Source organism: Myotis brandtii, unplaced genomic scaffold (genome assembly GCF_000412655.1).
Source record: "Myotis brandtii unplaced genomic scaffold, ASM41265v1 scaffold181, whole genome shotgun sequence".
NCBI classification, from domain to species: Eukaryota; Metazoa; Chordata; class Mammalia; order Chiroptera; family Vespertilionidae; genus Myotis; species Myotis brandtii.
In genome coordinates, this window is record NW_005356712.1 from 1,775,029 (window position 1) to 1,801,896 (window position 26,868).

The 26,868-nt window shown below is 48.1% G+C and overlaps 1 protein-coding gene across 1 annotated transcript in view; it reads right to left on the reverse strand.

Moving 5' to 3' along the window:
- Positions 1 to 26,868, reverse strand: part of CCDC60 (coiled-coil domain containing 60) — a 56,321-nt gene that overhangs the window by 24,035 nt on the left and 5,418 nt on the right. The window contains exons 3-5 of the mRNA XM_014537714.1: positions 12,385 to 12,555; positions 6,394 to 6,501; positions 477 to 584 (exon numbers count right to left, since the gene is read on the reverse strand). Coding sequence (XP_014393200.1) covers positions 477 to 584; positions 6,394 to 6,501; positions 12,385 to 12,555 — 387 coding nt within the window. The remainder of the gene's footprint in view (positions 1 to 476; positions 585 to 6,393; positions 6,502 to 12,384; positions 12,556 to 26,868) is intronic.

The window sequence follows — 26,868 nt, forward strand, 5'->3', positions numbered from 1 at the left end:
ATAATCTCCAAAGACTTGAGAAAAAGGAGAAATACAAGGGCAAAGAGAAAGGAAAGAGTAAAAGGTAGGGAGAGGAGGAAAAGAAAGAAGAGCAAATAATAAAATATTGTTGGGGAGACATGGTCCAAGAAGAGAAGCGGAGAGCAGAGCCTGGCTGTGCATCCGGTGGTGTGCCCGTCTAGCTGGCCAATGGCCGTGGTGTGAGTACTCCCACCATGCCTGATTGATCTTAAGCTCCCAGTGTGACATCACCAAATGTGGAGCTGGGGGAGATGCACACAGTTGTCTCCCACAGCTGTATGCCCTGGGGCTCCAACCTACCCCTGTTTGGATCTCCCAGAACACACAGGAAAGAAAACTCCTAAAGCAGCCCACCCACCAAAAAACAGCAAAGGCAGGGGAAGAACAAATGGGCGTTTCCTCCCCCACTGCCCAGTCCATTACTGGTTGCAGCAGGTGGAAGGGTTGAGACCTACTTTGTGTTCCAGCAGGTGATCAAGGGCTTCATGGTGTGGTGGGTGTGGTCGATAGTCAGGGCCTCCAGAAGCCAGTGGAGGGCACAGAGCTGGCGGAAGAGGGGTTCCCTGCAAAGACAGAGAGAGGAAGCACAGTGAGATCACGTCAGAATAACATTCTTCACAACTGTGCTGGCTCCCAGTTGGAGATGTTGTCCTGCTCATGCATGTGTACTCCCCATGCATCAACTCATTAATCCTTTGCAGTGGCCCCATTTTACAGATGAGGAACCCGAGGCTCAGAGGAGTTAAGGAACCTGTGCCACGTCACTGGGCTAGTAGGTGGCAGAGCCATGATTTGACATAAGATACCCTATGCCAGTGACTGGGGAGTTGTGTGTGAGAAAAGGAGAGATGATGAAGGGGTACCACAGCTGGAGTTCTTGACTTGGGCAATGAGGGGATTGAAGGAAATTAATACCCGACAGGTATCCAACTGTTCACCTGATGAAAGTACAATAAATACGTTAAGAGTGTTGAAGAAGTCTGGAAATCCAGGGAAACTAGTGTATTCACTATACTTCTCCGCCACCCCCAGATTAACAGTTGGACCCATTGCTTTAAATGTATAAATCTTTTGAACACTGAAGAAAAATATATTGAACTATTATTTGAAAATCCAACTAAATCCTGTTTAAAATATGTCTAACCTGTATTTGCTGATTTTGGGGGGCATCTTGTGTTACAATGAGCCAGGCGCTGACTAGAGGCCTTTACATGTGTTATTACTTCTCCCAGTGGTCTGCGGGGGTATGAATCATTACCCACACGTTAGAGAAGAGGAAACAGCTCAGAGAGGCACAGTCATCTTGCTCTAGGTCACACTTCTTGTTGGTGACAGAGATGGGATGTGACTACCTCACTTCATGTTCCCAACATCCCTGTAGGGAGGGGACTGCCATTATGTTCTCCTTGTGGACCAGGGCCTCGAGGCTCAGAGAGGTAAAGCGAGTTGCCCGAGGTCACGCTCGGATTTGACCTCGAGGATTAGTGAGGATTTGAACCCGAGTCTGTTTAACCCCAGAAACTGTGCTTCCCTGGGCCTGACCTCTGATTATTCGAGGCCCCGACGAAGCCAGCGCAGTGGCCGCCTGAGAGGGAGGTCAGCAGAGGGTTAACCTGCTGCACGTTTCCTGGGAAGAGGTGGAGTCCTCACCAGCACCCCCTCCCTCACGGTTTCATCTCTTAAGCTAATGGGCACGCTGCCTCCATTATCAACCTGTGTGGTGGCTCTTCTCTGAAGCTGTGCCCAGCCTTCATCGATGCCCCCAGGGCCCCTGCACCTGCTCTCAGGGGCAGGAAGGAGTCCACCTGCCCTGCTTCCAGGAAAGCCCCACGGCAGAGGCTGACGCCCACGCCGGGCTCACGTCCCGAGCTGACCCAGGGCCATCCTGGAAATCCCTTTCGGAGGCGATCGTTTCACTCAGCCTGAAGGGGCACGGCCCCCACGCACCCCACACATCCCAGGTCCCATCCCACGTCCCATCCCAAGGGACTGGGGTGATCGTATCCACCAGGCCTTAGGAAGAAACCCAGGGTCAGCAGCTCTTTTTTCTCCTCTGGAGCCCCCTCCTGCCTCCTTTCCTTCATTCCACAGATTATTTACTGAGCACCCACTATTCCTTCTCTTTTAATATAAAGGACCCGTCAGCCCGCAGCCCTTCCCATTTTCTCTCTCTTCCCCCTTAATGCCACCTTGGCCTCCACCTCCTTTTCGCAGCTCTGGGCGCTGGGCCATGTCCAGCACTTCACCAAGAGCAGCAAGCAGCGAGCTGGGTTGTGTGCCTGGTCCTGTGCCTAACACCGCACGTCACCCTCACAGTATCCCCAGGAGGTTGTAAAAGGCCCTGGAGATCCCCCCTTTCTGTTTACAACTCAGAGCCCCTGCGGGCTTGGGCTTTGGGTTGGGTGAGGTGGGTACAGGGAACGGGGGGGAGGTGAGTAAAGGGAGGTCATTGGGGATGTGGGGTCTTCTTGGTCGCAGGAGGATGTGGGTATGTGAGCATCAGATTCAATTCTGCAGGTAATAAGCACAGGTGCACACCCGACCCTGTCCTCCCTGTGAAATGCAGGGCATAATGGATGAGAATGCTGACCAGGGTGCACACGCATGCTTCCGAAACCCCTGTGCACAGAACTCCGGGAGGGCACCCTGTGGTCAGCGGGCCTGGAGAGCCCACTTTGTTGAAACTGCCATGCCAGCCAGCGTACGTGTGGGTGTGAGCATCCCCGAACAGAAGACAATGTTTTTCCCATTTAGTAAGAGAAATCGAAAGATGCCTACCAAGGCCTTCCAGGCCCCCATGCTCACTGCCAAGGGCAAACCTGGACACAGATCATGGGCACTGCCCTCCCTGCACAGCCGCTTCCATGAAAGGCTGCGAGGGACAGGCCAGTCATCTCAGAGCTGTTTCTCATTCCTGGAGACTATTCTCTCTCACCCCTTCAAAGATCAAAGTCAAGCCCGGCCAGCATGACTCAGTATTGAGCATCAACCTATGAACCAGGAGGTCACGGTTAGATTCTCGGTCAGGGCACATGCCTGGGTTGCAGTCTTGATCCACAGTAAGGGGGCGTGCAGGAGGCAGCCAATCAATGATTCTCTCTCATCCTTGATGTTTCTATCTCTCTCTCCCTCTCTCTTCCTCTCTGAAATCAATAAAAATATATTTTAAAAAATAAAGATCAAAGTCAAGTCTCCATTGACATGATTGAATTGATCCTCACAAAGTTAGTTGAGAATTTTCAGTTGGTTTGGGGATCAGTTGCATTGGGATTGAAGGGACTAAGCAGCTCAGTCCGCACTGGTTGACATGCTGACTGAGGATGTGAGAACTGACCGCATGCCCTGCCTCTGGCAGACTGAGTACAGAATGCCTCGATGCACCACCCCTCCCTGACTTTGCAGCTCCCCCAGCAAGAGGTGGAGTATTTTTCCCTATTCCGTGTATCTGGGCTGGACTGATGCCTTGCTGTGGCCAGTGAAGTTGGTGGAAGGATCACTGTGTCCATTCTGAGCTTAAGCCTCAAGAGACTAGATGCTTTGGCTCTTGTTCTTGGAACCTTCATGCCCATCATGTGAACGAGCCTGAGCTGGGATGATGAGAGACGCGGGGCTCAGTCACTCCTGTTACCCTAGCCAACAGCCCATCACCAACAACCTGAGAATGAGGCCATCCTAGATGGGCCGACCTCCAGCTCGCTCATCCGCAGGGTGCACACACATACGCTAGCCCAGCCAGGAGCAGCCAAGCTGGCCTGGACCAGAAGAGCCACCCAGCTAACCTGTAGACTTAGGAGCAGTAACAAGTGGTTGCTGTCTTAAGCCACCCATTCTGAGGCGGGTCTGTAACACAGCAATAGACAACTGATATAGTCATCAAATGCAGCAGAGCCTTTTGGCAGCCAAGGAGAAGAAAGTGCAGCTTCAGTCCGGGCAGGAGTTAGCAGACTGCTGCCAGTGGGCCTACTGCCTGTGTTGGCAAATAAAACTTTTTTTGGAACACGGCCACATCCATTCATTGTAGCTTTCATACTGCCACGGCAAAGCTAAATAGTTTCAAGAGAGACCATCTGCTCTGCAAAAGCTAAATTATTTATTGTCTGTCCCTTTAAGAAAAAGTTTGCTGATTCCTGGTCTGGGGCATAACAGATGATGATGATGATGATGATGATAAATATAATAGTAGTAGCCCACCTAACGAACCTGATACAAGATCTAACTTAGGAGCTAGGAGACCAGGATTCCTGTTGAGAGAACTTAGGCAGGGTTCCCCCCTCTCTGAGCTTCAGTTTCCCCATCTGGCATTGAAGGAAGATGAGCAAGAAACTTTCCAGTTACGTCCAGTTGATTTGAGCCTCAGTTTGCTCACACCAAATGAATGGAGGGTGGGGCATACATTTTTTCCAGGCTTTCCACCCCACCCCCTACTCTCCCCACCTCCCATCCCCGGATGACTGGGATGCAAGTGAAAGCGAGACCCACTGATCTTCACCATTTGGTTTCAGAGGCTCATCCATGGCAGAGACAAGGGCTTCCAAGAGACATTAGGAGAAATGGCAAGGCCTGTCGATGTTTTAAGAACATCAGCCTTCAGCTGCCAGTTGGAATGTCCCTGGACAAATAAGTCTATCTAGAAGCCAATCACAATATCTACCAGAGGGAAGTATGTAGGAGGAAAGTGGGGAGTGAGGTGTCAAAAGCTGGAATATTAGGGAAGGGCAGGGATGTGTCCAAACACATGGTAGTGGTGGTGATGGTGATGATGATAGTGATGGTGATGATGGTAGTGGTGGTGATGGTGATGGTGATGATGATGATGGCAGTGGTGGTGATGGTGATGATGATGGTGATAGTGATGGTGATGATAGTGATGGTAGTGTTGGTGATGGTGGTGATGATAGTGATGGTGATGGTGATGATGATGATGATGGTAGTGGTGGTGATGGTGATGGTGATGATGATGATGGCAGTGGTGGTGATGGTGATGATGATGGTGATAGTGATGGTGATGATAGTGATGGTAGTGTTGGTGATGGTGGTGATGATAGTGATGGTGATGGTGATGATGATGATGATGGTAGTGGTGGTGATGGTGATGATGATGATAGTGATGGTGATGATGGTGATGATGATGGTGGTGATGATGGTGATGATGATGATGGTGGCATCTTCCACACATGAACTAAGTGCTCTTATTAATGATCTTCGTTTGTCTGCCATCTCATTCTCTGATTTCACTTTTGCATTATTTTACTCTTCAAGTACACATATCGTGAGCTCCTCAAAGGCGTTGGGTTATACTTTCTGTGCAGTGTGTGGTGGTGACAGCTTAGGCTCTGAAGTCAGGCAGACTTGCCTTCAAACCTCAGCACAGCAACACACTGAGCTCTATGACCTTGGGCTTCTGCTTTCTCCCTGCAGAGAGGGGACAACAATATACCTACAGAAGAGGACTGGATGAGGTAATGCCTACGGAGCAGGCAGTGCGCTGTTATTACTGTGCATACCGTGGGGGCCTAATGCTGTTTGACAAATGAGTGGACAGTGGACAGTGGACAGAAAAGTCTAGAATTCATTGCATCATGTTCTTTTGCCCCTGGGTATGATTTTGCACCCAGGGGACATTTGTCAATGTCTGGAGACAGTTTTGGTTGTCACAACCAGGGGTTGGGTGCTACTGGCACATAATGGGTAGAGGCCATGGATGCTTCCACACACCCTACAATACACAGGACAGTTCTTCACAACAAGGAATTACTCGTCCCAAAATGTCAGCAGTGCCAAGGTTGAGAAACCCTGCCTGCCCTACCGTCAAATGCTTCTATCTCTGTGCCTGAAATCTTCCCATTGAAAAGTGCTAACTAGCAAAAGAGAAAAAGTTGGACCTGAAATTCTTTGGCGTAGACCCAAGGGGAAAAGATGTCAAGGTTTTGGAAAGCCAGAGTGTCCTTCAGAGGGTTGATTAGCCCAGTACACCCTGCAATGATGAGTTCACGCCTGGGGTCAGAAGACGCAGGGCTTCTCTGGGAAACAGCTCTGCGAGTCTTGGGGAAAACCTGTCCCCTGAGCCCTGGTGAGATGTTATCGCACACGCTCTGTGAGGCTGTAGACAGATTCTATCAGGCTTTGCAAACTATTTGACATTTAGAGCGTCTGGCTCGGTAAGGAACGGAGTGACTCAGTCCCAGCTGATTTGCCACTTAGCTCTAAACCACCGTGTCTGCTTTCTGTTAGTTTTATACGCCAATAGTGTTGTTGGCTCTAGGCTCCATGGCCCTTTCAGGAGGACACAGGGACAGCTGGGTGAGTCATTTCACCTCGGTTTCGCTTGAGAAGCTAGCGAGGCAGACGAGCCAGAGGGGAGACTGTACTTACACGTGGGACTCAGGTAGCAAGGGTGAGATGATGCAGCTGTACTTGGGGGTGAAAGGGCGGGATATGAGTTCAGCCTCTGCCTTCTTCATCTTCTCATCATCATAGGTGCTGAAGGACAGGCAGAAAGAGAAACAGCCAACAGTGAGCAGCAGTTTTAAACACCTCCCGCCAGGGGTTATTTGGCAAATACGACTGGGCACCAACTTTACGCTGGGCAGTAAGTATGGCTTGAGAGATGAGGGTTCTAGATGCAGAAAGTGAACAGAGCATAGGAAAACCTCTCTGCTGCCCAGCTGGTGTGGCTCAGCTGTTAGAGTATTGGCCCACACACCAAAGGGTCATGGTTTGATTCCCAGTCAAGGGCACATATCTGGATTGTAGGTTCGATCCCCAGCCCCTGTTGGGGCATGTGAGGGAGGCAGGCAACCAATCAGTATGTCTCTCTCACAAAGATGTTTCTCTCTCTCTCTCCCCCCTCCCCCCCCCCGCTCTGTCTTTCTCCTTCCCTCCCTTTCACTCTCTAAAAATCAATGGGAAAAATATCCTTGCGTGAGGATTAACAAGAACAACAAAAAACACACCAACAAAACAAAAAATCTCTGCTCTCGTGGAGCGCATAGTCTAGTGGAGGAGCGAAGAGAATGAGCAGGATGAATAGGTAAATTGTGTGGTGTACTAGTATACAGTTGGATATATTTTCTTAAAGGGCCAGACAAGTCTTTCTGACTTTGTAGAACATAGGGTATATGTCACAACTACTTTTGGCATGAAAGCAGCCATTGACGGTATGTAAACAACATGTAACGGCAGTGTTCCAATAAAACTTTATTTACACAATCAGCCTTGGGGGCTGGATTTGGCCAGCATGGCCTCCCCACCCTATTCCAGATAGTGATAAATGCTATGGGGAGCAAAAAGCAGAGCAGGAGTTTGTAAGGGCTGGGAGCACTGGGAGTTGCAATTTTAAGTAGGATGATTGGGAAGGTGTCATGGAGAAGGTGACATGTGATAAAAATCTGCAGAGCATAAAGGAGGGAGCTGTTGAGATGTCTGGGGCACAGCATTCTGGAGAGAGGGAACAACATGTGCAAATGTCCTGAGGTGCACCTGGGTTGTAGAGACAGCAAGGAGGCCATTGTGGCTGGAGTGGAGTGAGCAATAGAGAGAGAAGGGGGTGGGGGTGGAGAGAGAACAGGCCTTGGGGACCACTGCAAGGACTTTGGCCTTTGCTCTGAATGAGTGTAAAGGATTTTGAGCTGAGAGAATACATGCTCTGACCTGCATCTGAGAAAGATCCCTTTGGCTGCTGTTTTGAGAATTGCCTATGGTGGGGGCAGAGGAGCCTAAGGGAGGCGGGGGGGCACATATTAGGAATTGTCCTTCCTCCTGGGAACTTGAGGACAATCCTGGGGTCACAGAGTAAACTGAAAAATGGGACCAGAATCTTGGTCGCCTGATTTCCATTTCCATGGGCTTTTAATTCAACGCCAGAGCTGAGGAAGCCACAAGCAAATACCTTGGCAGGGTCTAGTTTTTTGTTTTGTTTTGTATGTCTTCCCATTTATTCAGTACTTTGTTAATTTCTTTCAATGTTGTTTTGTAGTTTTCAGTGGACAGGTTTTACACTTTTTGTTGACTTTATTGGGGTGACATTGGTTAATAAAATTATGTAGGTTTCAGGTGTACAATTCTGTAATATGTCATCCGTATATTGTATTATATATTCACCACCCCAAGTAAAGTCTCCTTCTAGCACCATTTTTATGGCAGTGCCCTGTCTTACTGGCTCAACTCTTACCCCCAGTGGTTTAGAATATGCAGAAATTAACCCAGGTTTTCCCACCTTAATCTCTGGTTTTAAGTCTTCTCTCAACCATGATAGTAAGACAAATTTTACATCTTGTCCCCGCCCCCACCTTTTCAGCTGAAAAACGAGCTTGAGCACAGTGGGAAAGGCTGTGGGCAGGCAGAAATCGTTGGGGACATGCTTGATTTTCTTTTTTCCCTGCATAGTTTATCAGACTTAAAACTTTTGTCTGAAAGAGCTTATCCTGTGGTCTTAGATCCAGAAGGGAGAAAAATAATCCCCTTTGCTTTTATAAAACACAGGATCAAACACCTTGTTTAAAAGTGAACACTTGTACTTCTGATACTTCTGTGACTAGAATTATAGAAGCATAGTTCTTAGATGTGAGATGCTTTCAAGTGTGCCTGGAAGTTAAGATTTTTAGCCATGGCCCTGGCTGGTGCAGCTCAGTTGGTTGAGCCTTGTCCTATGCATTGAGAGGTCTCTCTGGTTTGATTCCTGGTCAGGGCACATACCCAGGTTGCAGGCTCAATCCTTAGTAGGCGGGGAATACAGGAGGCAGCCAATCAATGTTTCTCTCTCTCTCCGTCTCCCTTCCTCTCTCTCTAAAATCAATAAAAGCATCAAAAATAGTTTTAGCTATAAATCTGAGGATTTTAGGTAATTGAGGCCCAAAGAGATCAAATTCCTTTTATTGTATAATAGGAGCCAATAATCACTGAGAACTTTTCATATGCCAGACTCTGTGCTCAGCATTGTCTCATTTAATCCTCAGAATAAACATGGGAATTTGGTATCAATTGTGTGGATGAAGAGAAAGGAGGTTCAGAGAATTACAGTGATTTGCCCAATGTTAAACAGTTGTATGGGGGAAGGCAGAACTTGAACCCAGTCCTGTGCTCTTAACCACTACTCTGTACTGCTCAGGATGACCTATCAATGTTATTCTATAACCCTTGCCTCCCAATGGCTACATTTAATGGCAGTGATAGCTTCTGGTTATCCTATATAATAAAACCCTAATATGCAAATCGACTGGACAGTGGAATCACCGGTCGCTATGACGAGCACTGACCATGAGGAGGCAGATGCTCAACGCAGGAGCTGCCCCCTGGTGGACAGTGGAATCAGGGGGAGTGCCGCTCAGCCAGAAGCAGAGCTCATGGCTGGCAAGCGCAGCAGTGGTGGTGGGAGCTTCTCCCACCTCCACTGCAGGCAGGCCCCAAAAGCAGAGCTCATGGCTGGCAAGCGCAGCAGCGGTGGTGGGAGCTTCTCCCACCTCCACTGCAGGCAGGCGGTAAGGAGCGAGGGGTCCTGGACTGCGAGAGCCCTGGACTGTGACAGGGGGTGTCTGATTGATGGCTTAGGCCTGATCCCCAGGCTTATGCATATGTCTAAGCCGGCAGGCGGACATCACCCAAGGGGTCCTGGATTATGAGAGGGCACAGGCCGGGTTGAGGGGACCCCCTCTCCAGTGCATGAATGTTGTGCACCGAGCCTCTAGTATTTTAATAATTGGCCTTGTACAGCTCATAGAATTCACCAGATAAGACATAACCAGACCAGTGTCTACAAGAGGAGCGACCTCATGCATATTTAAACCTATTAAACTTTAAGTAAACCACGTCTCTCACCCGGAAACATGGATCGGAGAGGGGAGAATGGTGTGTTGTGACCATGGATTAAAAACCCCATCCAAACAAGGGGAACGTTACAACTGAACAATTGAACAGTCACCGAGGATCTTTAACAGACGCCGCCCCTCCCAGCCCCCGTTCACTTGCCTGTTACCCTGAGCACAGCTCCTGCACAAAAGAGCCGGTTTATTCCTTCTCTTTATTGCAGGAAAGGCAGCCAGCTGGCCAGTGACTTGGGAGCAGCAGACCATGGACACTGCCAGCTGAGGGGAGGCAGAGTTTGTTTGCTCTGAGCTCCTGAGACCCTCATGGAGAGGGTACCCCTCTCGGCCCCCACCCCCAATCATCGAGTGCCCTTCTCTGCATCACCTGCCCCTTCAGGGTTCCATGAGGGCACTTCATGGTGGCCGTTGAGTGGCTGGATGGAGGAAGCTCAGGTCATGGTGTGCCTGCTTTTTTTTGTTTTTGTTTAATGTTTCTGGCGTTAGGCAAAAAATACCATCACAGCCTCCCTTTTCAGCCCTGGCCTTCCTACCCAGAAACGCTGGCTGTAAGAATTTCTCGTGGGCTGATAGGCATATGTCTAACAGCGCCTATTTTTGTCATCCAATGAAGTCCCACTCAGCATTAAAGATCCTGCTCAAAAGCCCTGCCTCTGGGATTCTTGCCAGATTCCCTAAACTGGAGGGAACGGGCATTGTGAAATAATAGAAAAATACTTGTATCGGTCTCTTCCTCTGGTTTTTGGCACAGAGCTCGCAAAACCCTTGTAATGTCCTAGCACTAGGACCATCTTTTGTTCTAATATTTGGTCTTAGACCTTGGTTTCTGACACACAATTCCTAAATTCATTGGAATTTCCTGGGTGACAGGATTGTCTGTTGTTCTAATAAGGCAACTCTTGGTGGGTTCCTGGATGGCTTCCAAAAGCCATGATTAGAAGCTTGGAACTGCCCCCGCGGGTAGCTCAGTTGGTCGGAGCAGCATCCTGTGCACCAAAAAGGTTGTGAGTTCGGTCTCCGGTCAGGGTGCCTGCAAAGGGCAACCAATGGGCAATTCTCACATCAATGTTTCTCTCTCTCTCTCTCTCTCTCTCTCTCTCGCTGGGTCCTTCACCTCCTTTCTATCCCTGATTTGTGCCCCATTCCGTCTGCATGAGCTAAGGATCCCAGGATTTTGTTCATGCTGAGTGGCACCATCCATGGATTCGGGTGTCATTCAGTTGGGGTCTCAGGATGCTTTTAACAGATGACGTGAGTCCTAAGGGGAATTATGTGAGCATCTCTAAGCCTTATTCCTAATCTCTAAAATGGGGCTAATAATAACACCTAGTTCATAGGACTGTTTTAAAATTTAGACAGAAAGATGTGCATAAAGCATACAGTAGACCTATTATAATTATTGTTGTAGTTGTTATTATTAATTGCTGCTGTTATATGATGAACATTTCATAATGGGTTAGTCTGAATGTGGTCCTCTTGACTAGAGGACAGATCTTTACCCCCCAAAAGAGGGGGGGCTACTTTATTAAGTAAACCAACAGACATTTTTTGTCCACCTGCTGGACACTGAGCTTGGACCTAGAGCAGCGGTTCTCAACCTGTGGGTCACGACCCCTTTGGCGGTTGAACGACTCTTTCACAGGGGTCGCCTAAGACCATTCTGCATATCAGATATTTACATTATGATTCATAACAGTAGTAACATTACAGTTATTAAGTAGCAACGGAAATAATTTTATGGTTGGGTCACAACATGAGGAACTGTATTTAAAGGGCCAGAAGGTTGAGAACCACTGACCTAGAGTTTCAGGCAAAGGCCTAGAGCCGTGGTCAGCAAACTGCGGCTCGTGAGCCACATGCGGCTTTTTGGCCCCTTGAGTGTGGCTCTTCCACAAAATACCACGTGCGGGCACACATACAGTGCGATTGAAACTTCGTGGCCCATGCGCAGAAGTCGGTTTTCGGCCTGGGCGAGTCTATTTTGAAGAAGTACTGTTGATATTTGGCTTTGTTGACTAACGAGTCACTGGCCTAGAGTATCGGTGTGGATTAAAGTGAACTAGCATACAGACACATTATGGGAATCCAAAGTCCAAATGGGTTGTGGGGGGTGTTTGGGTTGAAATCCAAGAAAACGGGAGAGGAAAGCATTTAAGCTGGGCTTTTAAAGATAATTAGAACCTTAGTTGGACAAGGATGTAGGGAAGAGCAATGGGAGGCCCAAGGAACAGCATGGGAAAAGGCCTAGAGGCAGGGACAAGCCTGGGAAGGAGAGGGAAAGAGGCACATTTGGGGACCAGCAAGATTTCCTGTGTAGCTCTTGGTGTTGGATTGAGGACAGACACATGTAGCAGAAAATATTCCACTGAATTCCAGAAGGTGAGGGTGGCAAGGTAGGCTGGACCAGACTAAACTAGTCATTAGACACTAGCTGGAGAAGGGGCCCCACGCTGAGATAGCTGCCATCCCTCAGCCCAGCCAGGCAGCGTTCGCTGTCCCAGGTCCTGCCCAAGACCACTACGCCACAGCTACTCTGTCTACTTACTCCAAAACAGTATCCCTGGATTGGATTTCTGAGATCTTTTTGGCTGGTTGGAACTTGTGTTCCTCTTCCTCTTTCAGTTTCTGAAGTTGCTGTTGCCTCTTTTTCAGTGTACTCTCCTCCCTCAGCATGGCAAAATACCCGCGACCTATCTTCACAGACCGAATCAGGAAGCTAGAGAGATGGAGACAGAGGAGTTGACTATTAAGAAAGACACTGTCTTGCCCTGGCCGGCGTGGCTCGGGTGGGCGTCATCCTGGGCACTGGAAGGTTGTTAATTCAATTCCCTGTAGGGGACATGCAGGAGGCAGAGCATGGGGCCAGCGCAGAGGACACCCATCATGTGTGGCCGTCGCGCGTGGCAGTGGGAGGGCTCCAGGGACGCTGGCAGACCCCGCCAGCTCGGTGAGCTTTGGGCTCCGATTTCAGTGTGTAACTGGACAAAAGCCTCCACTTTCCCCTGCAGAACTTGTGGCCAATTAGATGTTGAAATGTATGTGTTATAGATGGAATTGTGTTCCCCCAAAACTCATAGCTGGAAGTCTTAACCCCTGGTACGTTCGAATGGGACCTTATTTGGAAATAGGGTCATTGCAGGTGTAATTAGTTAGGGTGAGGTCATGTTGGCGTAGGGCTGACCCCTCATTCAATATGACAGGTGTCCTTATAAAAGGGAGAAATTTGGACAAAGACACGCATGCAAAAAGAATGCCACATGAAGATGAGGCAGAGATGGGGCGATGCTTCCATAGGCCAAGGGATGCCAAAGATCACCAACAAGCCACCAGGAGCTAGGGGAGAGTCGTGGAGCAAATTCCCACAGTCCTCAGGAGAAACCAACCCTCCTGACACCTTGATCTTGGACTTCTAGCATCCAAACGTGTGAGGCAATGCATTTCTGTTGTTTAAGCCACCTGACTGGCAGTATGTTAGGGCGGCCGTAGGACAAGAATGCAGTATGAGCGAACATCTAGTCCTCCACTCATGGAACAGCCTAACTCTTTTTATTTTCTTTGATGTTAATAACGTCCTGATTAATCAATTTTATAATAAGTGACAGGCGGATGGTCCATGGTGCAGTGAGTCAGAGGGCTTGAATATTATGTTCCAGGCCCTGGGCTGGACACCTCTTATGTGTCAGATTCTGTGCTGGGCACTTATTCGGTTTCAAGTTCTGTTTAAGGCACTGGCATTGCAAAGGTGACCATATCCTCCAAGAGTTCGCATCTTAGTTATCTATTTTTTTTGTCATAATTAGGAGGTTGGTAATAGATTTATTTCCTTGACTTATTTTTGTCCTTATTCCAAAAAGTATTAGAGGCAGAAAAGAAAAATAAAAAGGCAGGAAAAACAACAAAATAAAATCAGGCAAGACAAGTATCAAAATCCATACCACATGATCTAGTGCACAGATTTGGCCCTGAGCATCCTAGTGGCCAATGCAAAGAGGGAAACACAATCCCTCACGTGATTTCTAATGCCCATAAGTTTTTAAAAAAGCTGTTCAGGTGTTGCTTAGCTATTCCTTGTCCTGAACTAGGAAGAGATTTCTCTCAAGGACCTGCACAGGGAGGGCACTGTGAAAAGTCAAGCCTGCAACACACCCGGAAATGCAGAGTGATGAATGCCTGTCTTGTCAATAACTCCCAGAAAGAGATAGGGGAGTCGGTGTTGGCCAATTAGAGGAAATCTAGAAAGCAAGTTTTCTGGTGGAATTGCAGCCCCTCTTCACCCAAAGCAGCCAGACTCCCACCTGCCAGACCTCTGGAAAGACCTGTGTGAGAGATGAACAGAGCTGGGTGGAGGGTCTGGACCCTCATGCCAGACACACCAGTCTATTCTGGGAACTTCAGGCTGCAGGATGTCCATTCAGGGAGCTTAAAATGCTCCCCTGGCACGTGGAGGCCCATTTAAAAAATGCTTAATACTTTAGCAAATTCCCATTTAATTCCCTACATTTTCTTCATCTTATTGCTGATTACCAGGCTATTTGTGTGAAGGGAGCTATTTGTAGGGAAGAGCAGTTTTTGCCTTTAAATCCACTCACTCGGGCCTCTTGCTCACTGCTTTTCACAATGGAAAACTCCCCTGGCTAACATCGCAGCAGGAACGATGGGGAGTGAAATAATTAACTGCGTCAGGCAAGCGGAGGGAAGAAGCGGATTAGAAAATGAAAAGTTTCCTCTACCCAATGCAACTTCCTCTTAACCAGTGCATGAGGGTGGCTTTTATTTTTAAGGGACATATGTTCTCTGCAGGGGAGTCTGTGTGAGCTGATGAATGAGGAATGTGCCTGTGGCCAATCGGGACACACTCAGCAGGGATTAGCTGAGACGGACAGAGGGCAGGAGTGGGCACCCAGGCTTCACTCCCCGCACCTTCAGGCCTGAGGGCAGGTGTCTGCAGAGGTAAGGCGTGGGCAGCAGCCCCGGGATGGGATCTCTACTCTGCCACTCCCTTAGCAGGTTGTCAACCTCTTCACCTTCACATGGGGAAAGTATTAGTTCTTGCCTCAGAGGGCTGTTGGGAGGGTTAGATGAAATGGATTGTGACATCGAGAGTTCAGTTTGGTGCCTACTACACAGGATTCAGTGATTGGGAGCTATTGTTGTTGTCAGTTTACCCAAGAGTCCTGAGAGGTTGGTGTGACTTACACATGAGGAAACAGGGAAAGGTTAAGTAGATGACGAGGGTCATACAGCCGGAAAGGAGCCAAGCAGGGATTGGGAGCCCGTGGGGCGATTTCACAACGTATCTCTCCACCTGCACGCGGCAAGCACATTCAGTGGAAGCTTTAAAGCGCAGAGCTTGTGTGTCTCTGGGCCATTGTGCAGAGTTCACCTCTAGGCTTCTAGAAGGAAAACGGTGGCTTACCTTTCCTCTCTGGACCAGGCTTTACCTGGTCTAAGGCACTACCTGTGGCACATTAAGTCACTGTTCAGCAAATACTTGTATCCCCCCACCCCGCCCCCCCACCTTTCTTTAGGCTCTGCCAATGTGAATTCTTTGGCCAATGGGATGTTAGTAGATGTGACTTAAAGAGAAGCTTGACATAAGCTTGCTCATTTAGGTCCATGACAAGGAAAGAAACCTCACTATTTCACTAAATCCAGAAGAATGAGAAAGGCATGGAATAGACCTGAACCAAGCGAATGTTAGCCTAGATCAGTAAAACCCCAGTTAACCTACAGACACATGAGCAAGGAAGAAATACTAAAAGTCATAGAGTTTTGGGGACATCTTGTTACACAGCATATTATGGTGAAAATAGCTGACCAATACATTATCCCTTATAAGACATACCATTATTTCATGAACCACGAAGAAGAAAAAACCCATGCCAATTACATTAAGTCATGATTATACATTGCATCTCCAGTTCAGAGATGTTAAAAAGTGCCTCTTAAATATGATAAAATATAGTATGAAGGAAGAAATTGCCTCAGGCCCAAGAAAAGATGGTCTGGAACAGAACTTGGATCATAGAGTAATTAACAGCCCCTTCTGAGAAGCATCTAGCATATCTGGTAAAATATTTGGGCAATTTTCTGATATCCTCTAATCATTAGAGCCTAATGAAATTAAGAGTTCTTTCTGGGGTGTTAGATTTAACCACATAGGGGGCCCTTCAGACTTGTAACAAAGCTATTGACCTTTATCCATTTCTCCCTTGAGTGATGCTATGTGGCTCCTTGCTACTCAAAGTGTGGTCCCTGGACCAGTAGCATCCTCATCGCCTGAAAGCTTATTAGAGGCACAGAATCTTGGGCCCCAGGAAGGCCTCCTGAGTAAGACTCTGCATTTTAACAGGACCCCCAAGTAATTCCTATGCGCCTTGAAATTTGAGTTGAACTGGTCCAGCCACCCTTTTCCCTCTATTAAAAAAAATGACTCCAGAAAGAAATCTTCAAACGGGTTTTAGCAGAAGTCCAATTCCCTTGCTACAAGTTTGAAATAAAACTTGGGGCACATGCTAGCAGTCAGCTCATCTCAGAAAGTTCTTTAAGTGTGTCTGCAGGAGACAGTCACCCTTGAGGGCACTCTGCTTGCAATAACTGTCCCTCTGCCTGAGTCAGCCTCCATCCTCAGGCTCCTAGACGAGGACTGGAGGTCGTCTAAAACATAGTCCCAGTTGTCTTCGCGGGGGGCCATGCAAGAAGCTGCGGAGTGCTGGACAGTTTGGAGGCCATGAAGGGAACTTAAGTTCAACCTTTCTATTATGGGGGCATGGGATTAACCACTGCAAATCACTGTCAAAAAACAACTGCCCGAATGTCACACACACACACACACACACACACACACCCCTTTGAATGGTATTAAAGCTTTGCATCCAACTGGTTTTCACTCACATTTTCCGTCTCTGCCTGAAGAAATATGGGGCTATAAAGCCAGGAGTGCTTCTGCGGAGAAGGAATGACTTTTAGATGAACACATACTCCTAGCAACCCGATTTCAGGGATGTCCTGCTCTTACAGAAGGGAATCGCCTACATGGGAAACTTTCACTGAACACATTTTACTGTTTTCAAATCATAGCCAGTAATTCAGTTTCTCTCCAGTTTGTGGAGGCTGGCGGCTTGGAGAGCCGACTTCATCTAGCTGGCTCCCCCACCTTGCTTTGTCAGCCCCCCCAGATATATTGATTTCAGAAGAGAGAGGGCAAGTAGGATGGCCAGAAGGGATCTAAAATGCTATCCTTAAATTCTTGAATTTTCAGGCAACTCAAACAACAGGCAAATTAGCAACGCAGCCCCAGTTCAAATGCACACCGAGCAAATATTTTCGCATTTAAATTCCCGCATTAGAATGCCCTGTTTATACAATAACTTAATAAATCTAGCCCGGCTGCCAAATTGACAAGAAGGTGAGAATCATTCATTAAAATGCAAATGCAATTGAGATGAAGTTTGGAATACATTTATTACAGTAATTGAACTTCAGTCAACTGTAGTCACAACACCGATTTTGAACTGCCTTTCTGACAAAAGGATGCGTTGTATTGTTCACCATCCCCCCTCCCAAGTTAATATCTTTGTCAGCATCCAAATTAGTCATTCCCCGAGTGCTAACGATTTGCAGTGGAGATCTCACTCTTCTTTATAGGACAAGATTGCTGAGATAAAGGTCAACTGAAAACACAAAAGATGGCTCTGGTAGCATATTGTGTATACAGCACATTGATTGCAAACATATTCTGAGTGCTTAGTGCGGCCACGTTCTTATTAAATCACACTGGAACATCTCTTTCTATCCCTAGGTCATTTGCTAATGGTAATACCCAACAATGGGAGCTTTGCGGAGTCCGATCAAGAGTTCAGGATGGATTTCTCTCCTTTCTGAATGGCTCAGCCCAAACAGAAAAGGGCCTGTTCACGGATTCCTTTGGGCCATAAGTCAGGTGGGAGAAAGATGCGGTGGGACTGTGATAAAGGCTTAGGAGACTTGACTCTCGGTGGGAAAGTCACTTAACTGCTTCACTCGTATTCTTTCTGGCTCCTTTGCAAAACTTGAGTGGCATCTCTGAGTTCTGGGCAAACGTGCACCCAGCAGATGCTGTCTGAGTCGGAAGAGAGTGGCTTCAGCTGAGGAATCGCCTACAGGGCTCTAGGGCGGCCACAATAATTTGTTTTGCCTGTAAAATGGAGACCTTACCAGTACTTCTGTTCCCTTTACCCCCTTCCTACTTACCCCCTTCCTATTCGGCTGCTGAGCAAACTAAGGCTGGGAGAGGCCCGGTTGTCTGACCATCGGGTTCATAGCTGGTGGAGCTGGAACCTAAACCCAGGTGGCCTGGTCCTGCTGCTCTAGGGCGGCCACAATAATTTGTTTTGCCTGTAAAATGGAGACCTTACCAGTACTTCTGTTCCCTTTACCCCCTTCCTACTTACCCCCTTCCTATTCGGCTGCTGAGCAAACTAAGGCTGGGAGAGGCCCGGTTGTCTGACCATCGGGTTCATAGCTGGTGGAGCTGGAACCTAAACCCAGGTGGCCTGGTCCCAGAGTGCTGCGCGAGGAAAATGCACGGGCTTGGGAAAGGTCTGCTCTAGCTTTAACTGGCCATCGTTTCCTTGTCTCTCAATGTCCGTGACTTTGGGTGAGTCATTTTCGCCTGTTTGAGATGCACTCCCCTCCTTTGTAAAATTGGGAAATTAATGCCCATCTGAGGATACTGTGGAAATCACGTATGAGAGGCACTTAGCATGGTGCCTGGCACGCCGGAGGTAGTCAGTAAATGGCAGCAGTTATCATCACAGGCATCCTCACCCCCACCACCATCCAAGCCACGAATGACTGCGGTTGCAACTCTCTGGCTGTGTCCACAGCCAGGACAGGGGTTTGGTTCTGAGCCCCACAGGCTTCTGGGAAGGGACACTTGGTTCAAGTGGTGAGCTTAGGAGGTTCTCTTCTCTAAGGTGGCGGCCAAAACAGTCCAATTAGACCGCAGTTATTTTGGGATTTGGTAAATTGCCTTACTCAGTAATTCATAAAGGTTTGTGAACCTACTGTCCATGGTGGGTAGGAGAAACGCTTGGTTATCATGTACGTAATGAAATTTATTAAACTAAAGGACCAGGGAATTAACCTCTGCTCTGCTGAATAAGAAATTACATGCAGAAAATGTCTAATAACAAGTGGTTTTCTTTTCTGGGTTCTTCCTTTATTTAATCTCTAGCTCAGATTTTCACTAAAGAAAATGAAGAAAGAGGAAAAGGAGGAGGAGGAAAAAGAGAGGGAGGAAAAGAGGGGAAGAAGAATTGAAGGAACCCACATCACAGCCTGGTGATGTTTCACAGGGAAACACTGGGAAATTAATATGGGTGTAGGCAAAAGTGGGATGTACATTAATGTCAGACCGCCAGGTTCTAACTCCGACTCCACCAACACCTGGCTGTGTGATTTAGGCAGAACAATTAACCTCTCTGTTCCAGTAAGTAGGAATAACTGTCACCACCACCACCACCACCACAGCTAGGAGACGAGTGATACCATGTGGCAGTGACTGTGAAAAAGCTTTATGGCTACTGATCTCTTCAACTTCTTAGGATAATCCTCCCAGGCAGCTCTGAGTCTTCCTATGAGCCCATTTCACAGCGAGGCCATGGAAGTACAGAGAGGTTCAGGCATGAACCCCGCCCTGGACCGGAAGTTGCCTCTGCTTTTCCCAGGCTGGGTCCTGCACCCTCGGTCTGTGCGATCCTGAGCTACTGGTTGACTTGCCTGTCCATGAACTCCCTCCTCCTACCTCCACCCCAATCTGAGCTCCTTGAGGGTCAGAACAATTTCTAAATCTTTTCTGTGTCCTCAGAACTGGCACATAGGGAGTCCTCAGAAAATATGTATTGCACGAATAACTAAACCATTAGAAACCTTTGCATTTCCAGCCCTAATTAAATGCATGCGACTTTGGAGCGTGTAACAATGACACCGCCACCCAACTTCGATGTTGTCTTTGGGTGGAGTAGGTGTATAGAACCATCTGCGCAGACGCTGAATCATCCAAACAGGCTGGAGATGAGTGGTTGCCTTTGAAACATGCATTTTTTTCAGCTGGGAGCGAGACTAGCTGTGTTCTGGAAGAAGTGATCAAATGAAACAGGCTCCCCACGGGCCTCTCAGGAAAGCTACTTCTTTAGCTCATAATTCGGTCTCTCACCCGCCTTATGCCCAAAGGCTACAAGTGGTGTCTAAACCCCTGAAGAGAACGGAGATCCAGTGTTTGATATCAGGTGACACAGTAGGCACATCTCATGCTTTGATTGATGGTACGACCTCCAGGACTTGGCAAGTTTATGTAACCGCACTGTTCACACACACTCACCCTCATTCACACACCGTCCTGCCTCCGCAAACCTTGTAAACATCCTGAAGTGCCAACATAGTGAGCATGACCTAACGGGGCCATTTTGTCAGAGGATGCTGACAAGGCTGCCATCCGCACTGGCTTCCGGGGTGCCTCGGCCCATGGCTACGCCTTAATTAATGTGAGTCGGCATTCGTAGGAGGGGACCACATCTCTGCCGGAAGAAGAAGGAGAAAAACCTGCCAAGTGTCAACAAACAGTTCTGCATGCATCCCAATTAGGGGGACTTCTGGGAGGCAGCAGCAGCCCACCACAGCTCCGGTTTCTAGGCAACTGCTCTCAGGAGTTCTGAGCCTCCTTGGAAAGGGAATGTTGGCAGGTCTGCCTTGCAAAGGAGTCTAATGCTCCCCTCACCACCACCCCCCTCTGGTCTGTTTACCCCATCTGACTTCGCAGCAAATTATGGCTTGGTGGGGATGCAGAAGCAGCTAGATATCCTGAGGCGAAAGCCTTGGGGAGGACTCGGGCTTACAAATCCCTCCTAATGATAGTCTCTCCTCACGGAGCACTTTATCCCTGTTATCCGGGCCCTAATGCCCCGCAAGCATTATTTCATTTAATCCCTACAGTAGACTCACAAGGCGGGCATTATAGTTTCAAAGATGGGGAAACTGAGACTCACACAATTGCAGCCACTCTCCTAAAGTCACCAGATAAGATGGTGGGAAGGCCAGCGTCTGCACCCTGGTCTGCCTGAATCCAGGAGCCGCTGTCTTAACCACTGCCACCCGTCAGCTCGCAGACAGATGGGCCTGGGAGGACGGAGGTACAGGGTGGCATTCGGAGGCAGCTCAGTGTCAGTTTTCAGTTAGGAGATAAACTGACTTTTTTTTTTTTTTAAAGAATGCAAACCCCACCTCCCTGCAATACCCATCCTTACCTATTGTGCTTAATGGCTAAATGGCATGAATGGGAGGATTCTTCCTCATGGACCCGCCAGTGTGGACATAAAAAATGCATGAGCAGAAAGCGAGGCTTTTGCTGGAGTGCACCAACAATTTGCAGAGCAGACAACAGGCAGCGGAATAAGGCACAAGACCACCGGCCCGTGATCTTTTTACCCATGTTCTTCTGCTGGAGTGATGGCAGGGAGGACTTGCGGGAGGCCCAGAGGCCTCAGGAGTTTGCAAAGGCGTTTCCACTAATTGTCAGCACCAGGGGCATCCCAGGGGGCTGAGATGCAGAGCCGTTGGAAGGGGTGTGCGGTCCACGGCTTCCTTTCTGACTTCACAACTTGGTCTTGCCTGTCATTGTGAGAAGATGCTTCTGGTGGCCTCTTGAACATGGGTTGGGGTGATCATCTGCTACTGTTTGTCCTTGTCAGGGCGCATTCAGACAGATCCTAGAAGACGCAAAACCTCTGCCCAGGACCACAGGCCAGCTCCCTCCCCTCCCCCTCCCACTCCCCCCAGGGGTCTGCTAAGCTGTATCAGTTGGAAACTAGCCTCTTAACTGTCTGGTCCCCCAAATTAGGCAACCTTCTCTCACCTTCCTCTCCCATTGGAGATGTCCTTACCTCATTTCCTAGCCCAGTGCCTCACAGAGAGCAGGAGCTTGGTAAAAGGTGTCTACAGTCACCTAGCCTTCCAGGTCCCCTCTGACTGTGAGCCTCATGTGTAGATTGTTTTCTCTGCCTGGGACACCTCCCCCGACTCCCTGTATGCCTCTCCTTTGGTCCTTTCCTGTTCGCTCTTCTAGACCAAATAGGCGCAAACGTAGAGATGTAGAGGGGTGTAGCTAGTAAAAGGTAAACGGGCCTGAACACACAGCTTTTAAGGCTGTGTCTAGTTTGCGAACCACTGTAGACACTCTTACTAATAACTTGCCTGGGACTTTTCTCTCTCCCTCCCCTCCTCCCAGAGCGCTTTAAGATTTTACTTTTATGTGTGTGTGTGACCACCACTAAAGGGCTGCTTGAGTGTGCAACCCAGGGTGTTGTTAACATTGTATTGTACAAGTTGCATTTTGGGGTTACCATTCACCCTGGAGTGTCCATTGTGAAGCGTGGCCTCTGGAATTGTGCAAAGGGGCAGCCCTGCTCTGAACATACACCACCCCCACCCGAGCCCTGCGCCTGGGTGATGATAGGAGACCTTCAGGAACAGTTCACGGGGCCTCAGGGGTGCTTGGCAGCTGATACGCACTTTGAGCCGTCTCAGGGCAGAGATGGAGGTCAGATTCCCGCTGTAACTAGCTGTTTGGATCTGGCTCTATTGAATGGGTCCCTGCATAAGCGCTTCTGGCTTAAAGAGCGTCTTGCAAAAACGAGGTTCTAGCTGGTTTCTTTTTCTTTGCACCCACCTTCTGCCAGGAAGCTCTTGTTTGACGCTTATCCGACTCTTGTCGGGACGATTCCTAAAGCTAAACCCCCAGTCAGATGCGCTGAAGGGCAAGGCCATGCCTTTTCTTTAAGGGGGGCCCACAGGCCTCACATAGCAGCACCAAGGCATTCAGAATTTCCTGGCCCCCAAACTCTGTCTGCCCCTGATGTCACTTCAGGGAACGCTCCGAAGCATCGTTTGCGACACTCCTCAGGCTGACAGACTCTCAGGCTGTCTGGTTTGGCCGTCTTGCACGTTTTAGCTCAGGCAGGAGAGCACTGTGAGCATTCTTGCTGAATGTGTTCTCCTTGGTGCGGGAAGTGTTGGGAGGATGAAGCCCAAGCAGGTTTGTAGGGGTCCCTCTCGTCCAGTGGGGTACGGCAAGGCCAGGCTGTGGGGAGGGTTGACTCTGGGGAAAGATTCCACTCCATGTCATTGTCAGTCTAGTGAAGGGATCTATGTAACATATCTGAGTTTCTACAAAACAAAACAAAAACCAACTATGCTGTCCCTACAAGTTTCTCGGTAAGAAAAGGACCAGAAGACCATTTGGTTAGACCCCAGCTCCCTCAGATGGAGCATGGAGAGGGCACTCTGGAGCCCGAAGGCAACTGCCATGTGCAGATAGCCCCAGTGTCCGGAGCCATCTGGTCAAGCCCCGCCTGCCGTATAGGGATTTGAACATTTTCACACTAAAAGGTCTTAAAAGTGAAGCTGTTGACATGGAGGACGTTCATAATCTATTGCTAAATAAAAATCAGGTTACCAAATGGTACACACAGAATGGGGTTTTTATTGGTTAAAAAAAAAATACGCGTGTCCATATAGAAAAACACTGAAAGTTGTTATGCCAAAATGTGAATAAGAGCTATTCCTGGGTGATGTAATTGTGGGTGGTTCTCCATTACTGATTTATGTAGATTTATCTATATTTTCTAGTTTTTAAAGATTGGTTTATTTATGTATTTTTTAAAAGTTCTTTAAAATATAGGGTTTGTTTGCTAGTTTGGAAACTGAGCATATGCAAACTCTGTGAGCCAACAATTCCACTTTTAGGTATATTTTCACCAGAAGTGCATGCATATGTTCAGCAAAAACAACAACAACAACAACACACACACACACGCACACACACATATGTTCAGCAAAAACAACAACAACAACAACAACAACACACACACTCGCACACATGCACACAAACACATGTGCAAGAATGCTCATAGCAGCTCTATTAATAATAGCCCCAACATGGAAACGGCCCAAGTGTCCATCAGTACTACAATGGACATGCTGTGCTGTCTTCACACAGTGTAAACTATTAAAAAACTGAGCGAGAACGGAAGTGTGATAAGTCTCAGAAACACAGTATTGAGTGGGGGAAAAAGCCAACTGTACAATTTCACTTATTTTAAGTTCAAAACAGGACAAACTAACCTAAGTTTAGAAATCAGGACAGTGATTTTCTTTGGGGTGGGGTAGTGACTGGGAGGGGACGTGAGGAGGTTTTTGGGGGGATCTTGGTCATGTTGCCTTTCTTTCACTTTGTGAAAGTCTGTTGAGCTGTATGCTGAATGATTTGTGTGCTTTCCTGTATTATGTTATATTTCAATAGAAAGTTTAAAAAATTACAGGGCTTAATGCATGCAGCATCTACGCTAAGTGGTGGATTAGTGCTTTATTGTTTAGCCTGTGGTTGCATCCATTAGAGTAATGGCTTGTTGAACAATCCCAATAGGAAGAGATTTAAAATTAATGTGGAAATCCAGCACTCACAGCTGCATTTGCACAGCCTCCACTTATGAACTTGACTTTGCCTTCCCTCCCCCCATCCTGATGGCTCCAGCTGTGCTGAAAACATAGCCTTCCCAGGTTCAGAATCTGGGATTGGGTGTGACATGCTGGCTGCAGCCCCATGACTGGGGACAGGGAGACATCCATGTAAAACAGTCACTCGGGAACGTGAATGATGTATTACACACAGCTGCCATTTACTGAGCACTGACCATGGCCAGGCACTCTTCTGAGTGCTTTATGTGTATTCATTTAATCCTCACAACAGCCCTGTGAGGGGGAGAAAGTGTTTTTATAATTCTCCATTTTGGGGATCAGAGAAACTAGGCAGGTCGTTCATCACTACGTGGCTTGTAAGTGGTGGAGCTGGGATTTGAACCCAAGAAGTCTGGCTCAAAGCCTGTGTGGGCTCATGGGACAAAAGCCGGCCCTGTGCTTGCTGCCCTGAAGTAGGTTCCTTCCTGACCCAGCCTACCACATGATCTTTTTAAGGGTGCATCTAGTCACCCACCTTCTTCCCTCCGCTCCCCTGAGCCTGATGCCTAGGAAATGCCAGGGGAATTCCGAAGCATGCCTGCATTCATTCATTCAACGGTATTTCTTAATCACCCACTATGTTGTATCCCATATCACAGAAGAAGAAACTGAGGTCTACAGAAGTGAATGGATTTGCTCCATGGCCACCCAGCTAATAACTGGTAGAGCTGGGACTTGACCCCACAGCTGCCTCCAAAGCCAGTGAATTTTCAACTGTGCTATGTGAGCCCTCCAAGCCCGGCTGTAAGACTGAGCACACTACCTGTTATCTGGGGAAGAATTTCAGAAAACAACATTTTGAGTAGACCCTTATGTGACAAAAGGCTCAAGGGTTCAAGATATTTTGATGCTCAACTTTGATCTTCTAGTTAAATTCCTTATGATGTGGAATCCTCTGAGGCAGCCCTGGCCACAAGGAAAGGGAACAAAAGGACATTCGCCTTCAGTGGAGAGTGGTGCAGGAAAAGCAGAGAAGAAAACTTGCCCTAGAACTATGGCTAACTAGAGGCGTCAAAGACACAGGAAGACACCAGAAACAGAGAAAAAAATGGGCAGGAAACCCAGGTCACATTCAAGATGATAAAAATGCAATTAACTTGAGCCAGGTTCCTCCAGCCCTCAGCAGTGACCTACCCTTTGGGCCTGTGGCTGTGTTTATCAGTTCTGGGCTAAGGACATGGGGCCAAGCATTTGCCTTTATTAATGTCTGCCTGCTGGCTGCAGGGTATGAGGTTGATGTGATGGGGTTGGGGGGGGGGGGGGGTGCACTAAGGTCTTCTTTGAATGATTTATAAAGTGCAATTCAGAAGCCTTCACTTTGCCTGCATCCAGGGTATTGACCAGTATATAAATCCATGATCTTAAATGCTCTGGGGCTTTGAGGCAAGTCTCAAATCCAGGGGAGGGGGCTGTGGGAAGAATCAGGCTCGAACTTCTAAATGAGGACCTTCTGGGTTACTGGCCATGGATGTGGAGGTCCTGGGTGTTGAATGATGAGATGTAGAAGCTATGGAGAACTGTCGATAAACGTCTGAGGTCAACAACATTTTTTCCAGCTATTTACATTCACTAATTAAAATCAGCCTCATTCATAAAGGGATTGGGTGAGGTTAGTATCCCCCATTATAACACACATCATTGTCTCCCATTCACAGGAATATTGTCTGTTTTGTTCCTTGCCCTGCCTCCAGCTTTTACAAGGATGCCCCCGTACACCAGGCAATACCTGGTACTCAATAAATATTTGTCGAAGAAAATGAATGTGCACAAAAAACAAAGGAGGAGCCATGTCAACCTCAGACAAAGAAAAGCGTTTCTCCCTTGGCCAAAACCCACCCTTGTTCTTTTAATTGCCTGGCTTCAACTGTCTATCAAAGGCAGCTAGAAAGCCAAGTCTCAGACCCCATGAGCACGTGCATAATGCGTGCCCTGCCGGGTCCGCCGGAGGGGGCTTGCTCATCACTGTGTATTTGCTATTGCCTGGACCTAAGGAAACATGACCACGGGGAGATCATGGCTTCAAGTCCAACTTTTCAGTTGTTCGAGTCGCCGAGGTGTTTCTTTTCCTTAAAACACTCCCAATGCAAAGCACTGCAGCGTCGGGGAAGGGACGTGGTTGGTGTCCGCAGTCAACCGGGTCCGAGAACTGGGCATGCGCAGATGCCCTGTGTGGACTGGTGCAGGAGAAACGGGGCAAGTAAGGGCATAGCGGGCTGCTCGGCCGCCGAACATCTGGCGGAGCCGGCGAAGAGGACAGCAGTTAGGTTTTTATTCTTTTTATTTTTATTTTTATTTATTTTTTAATGTTAAATCTTTATTGTTCAGATTATTACAGTTGTTCCTCTTTTTTCCCCCCATAGCTCTCCTCCACCCAGTTCCCACCCCACCCTCTGCCCTCTGCCCTTACCCCTCCCACTGTCCTCATCCATAGGTGTACGATTTTTGTCCAGTCTCTTCCTGCACCCCCACACCCCTT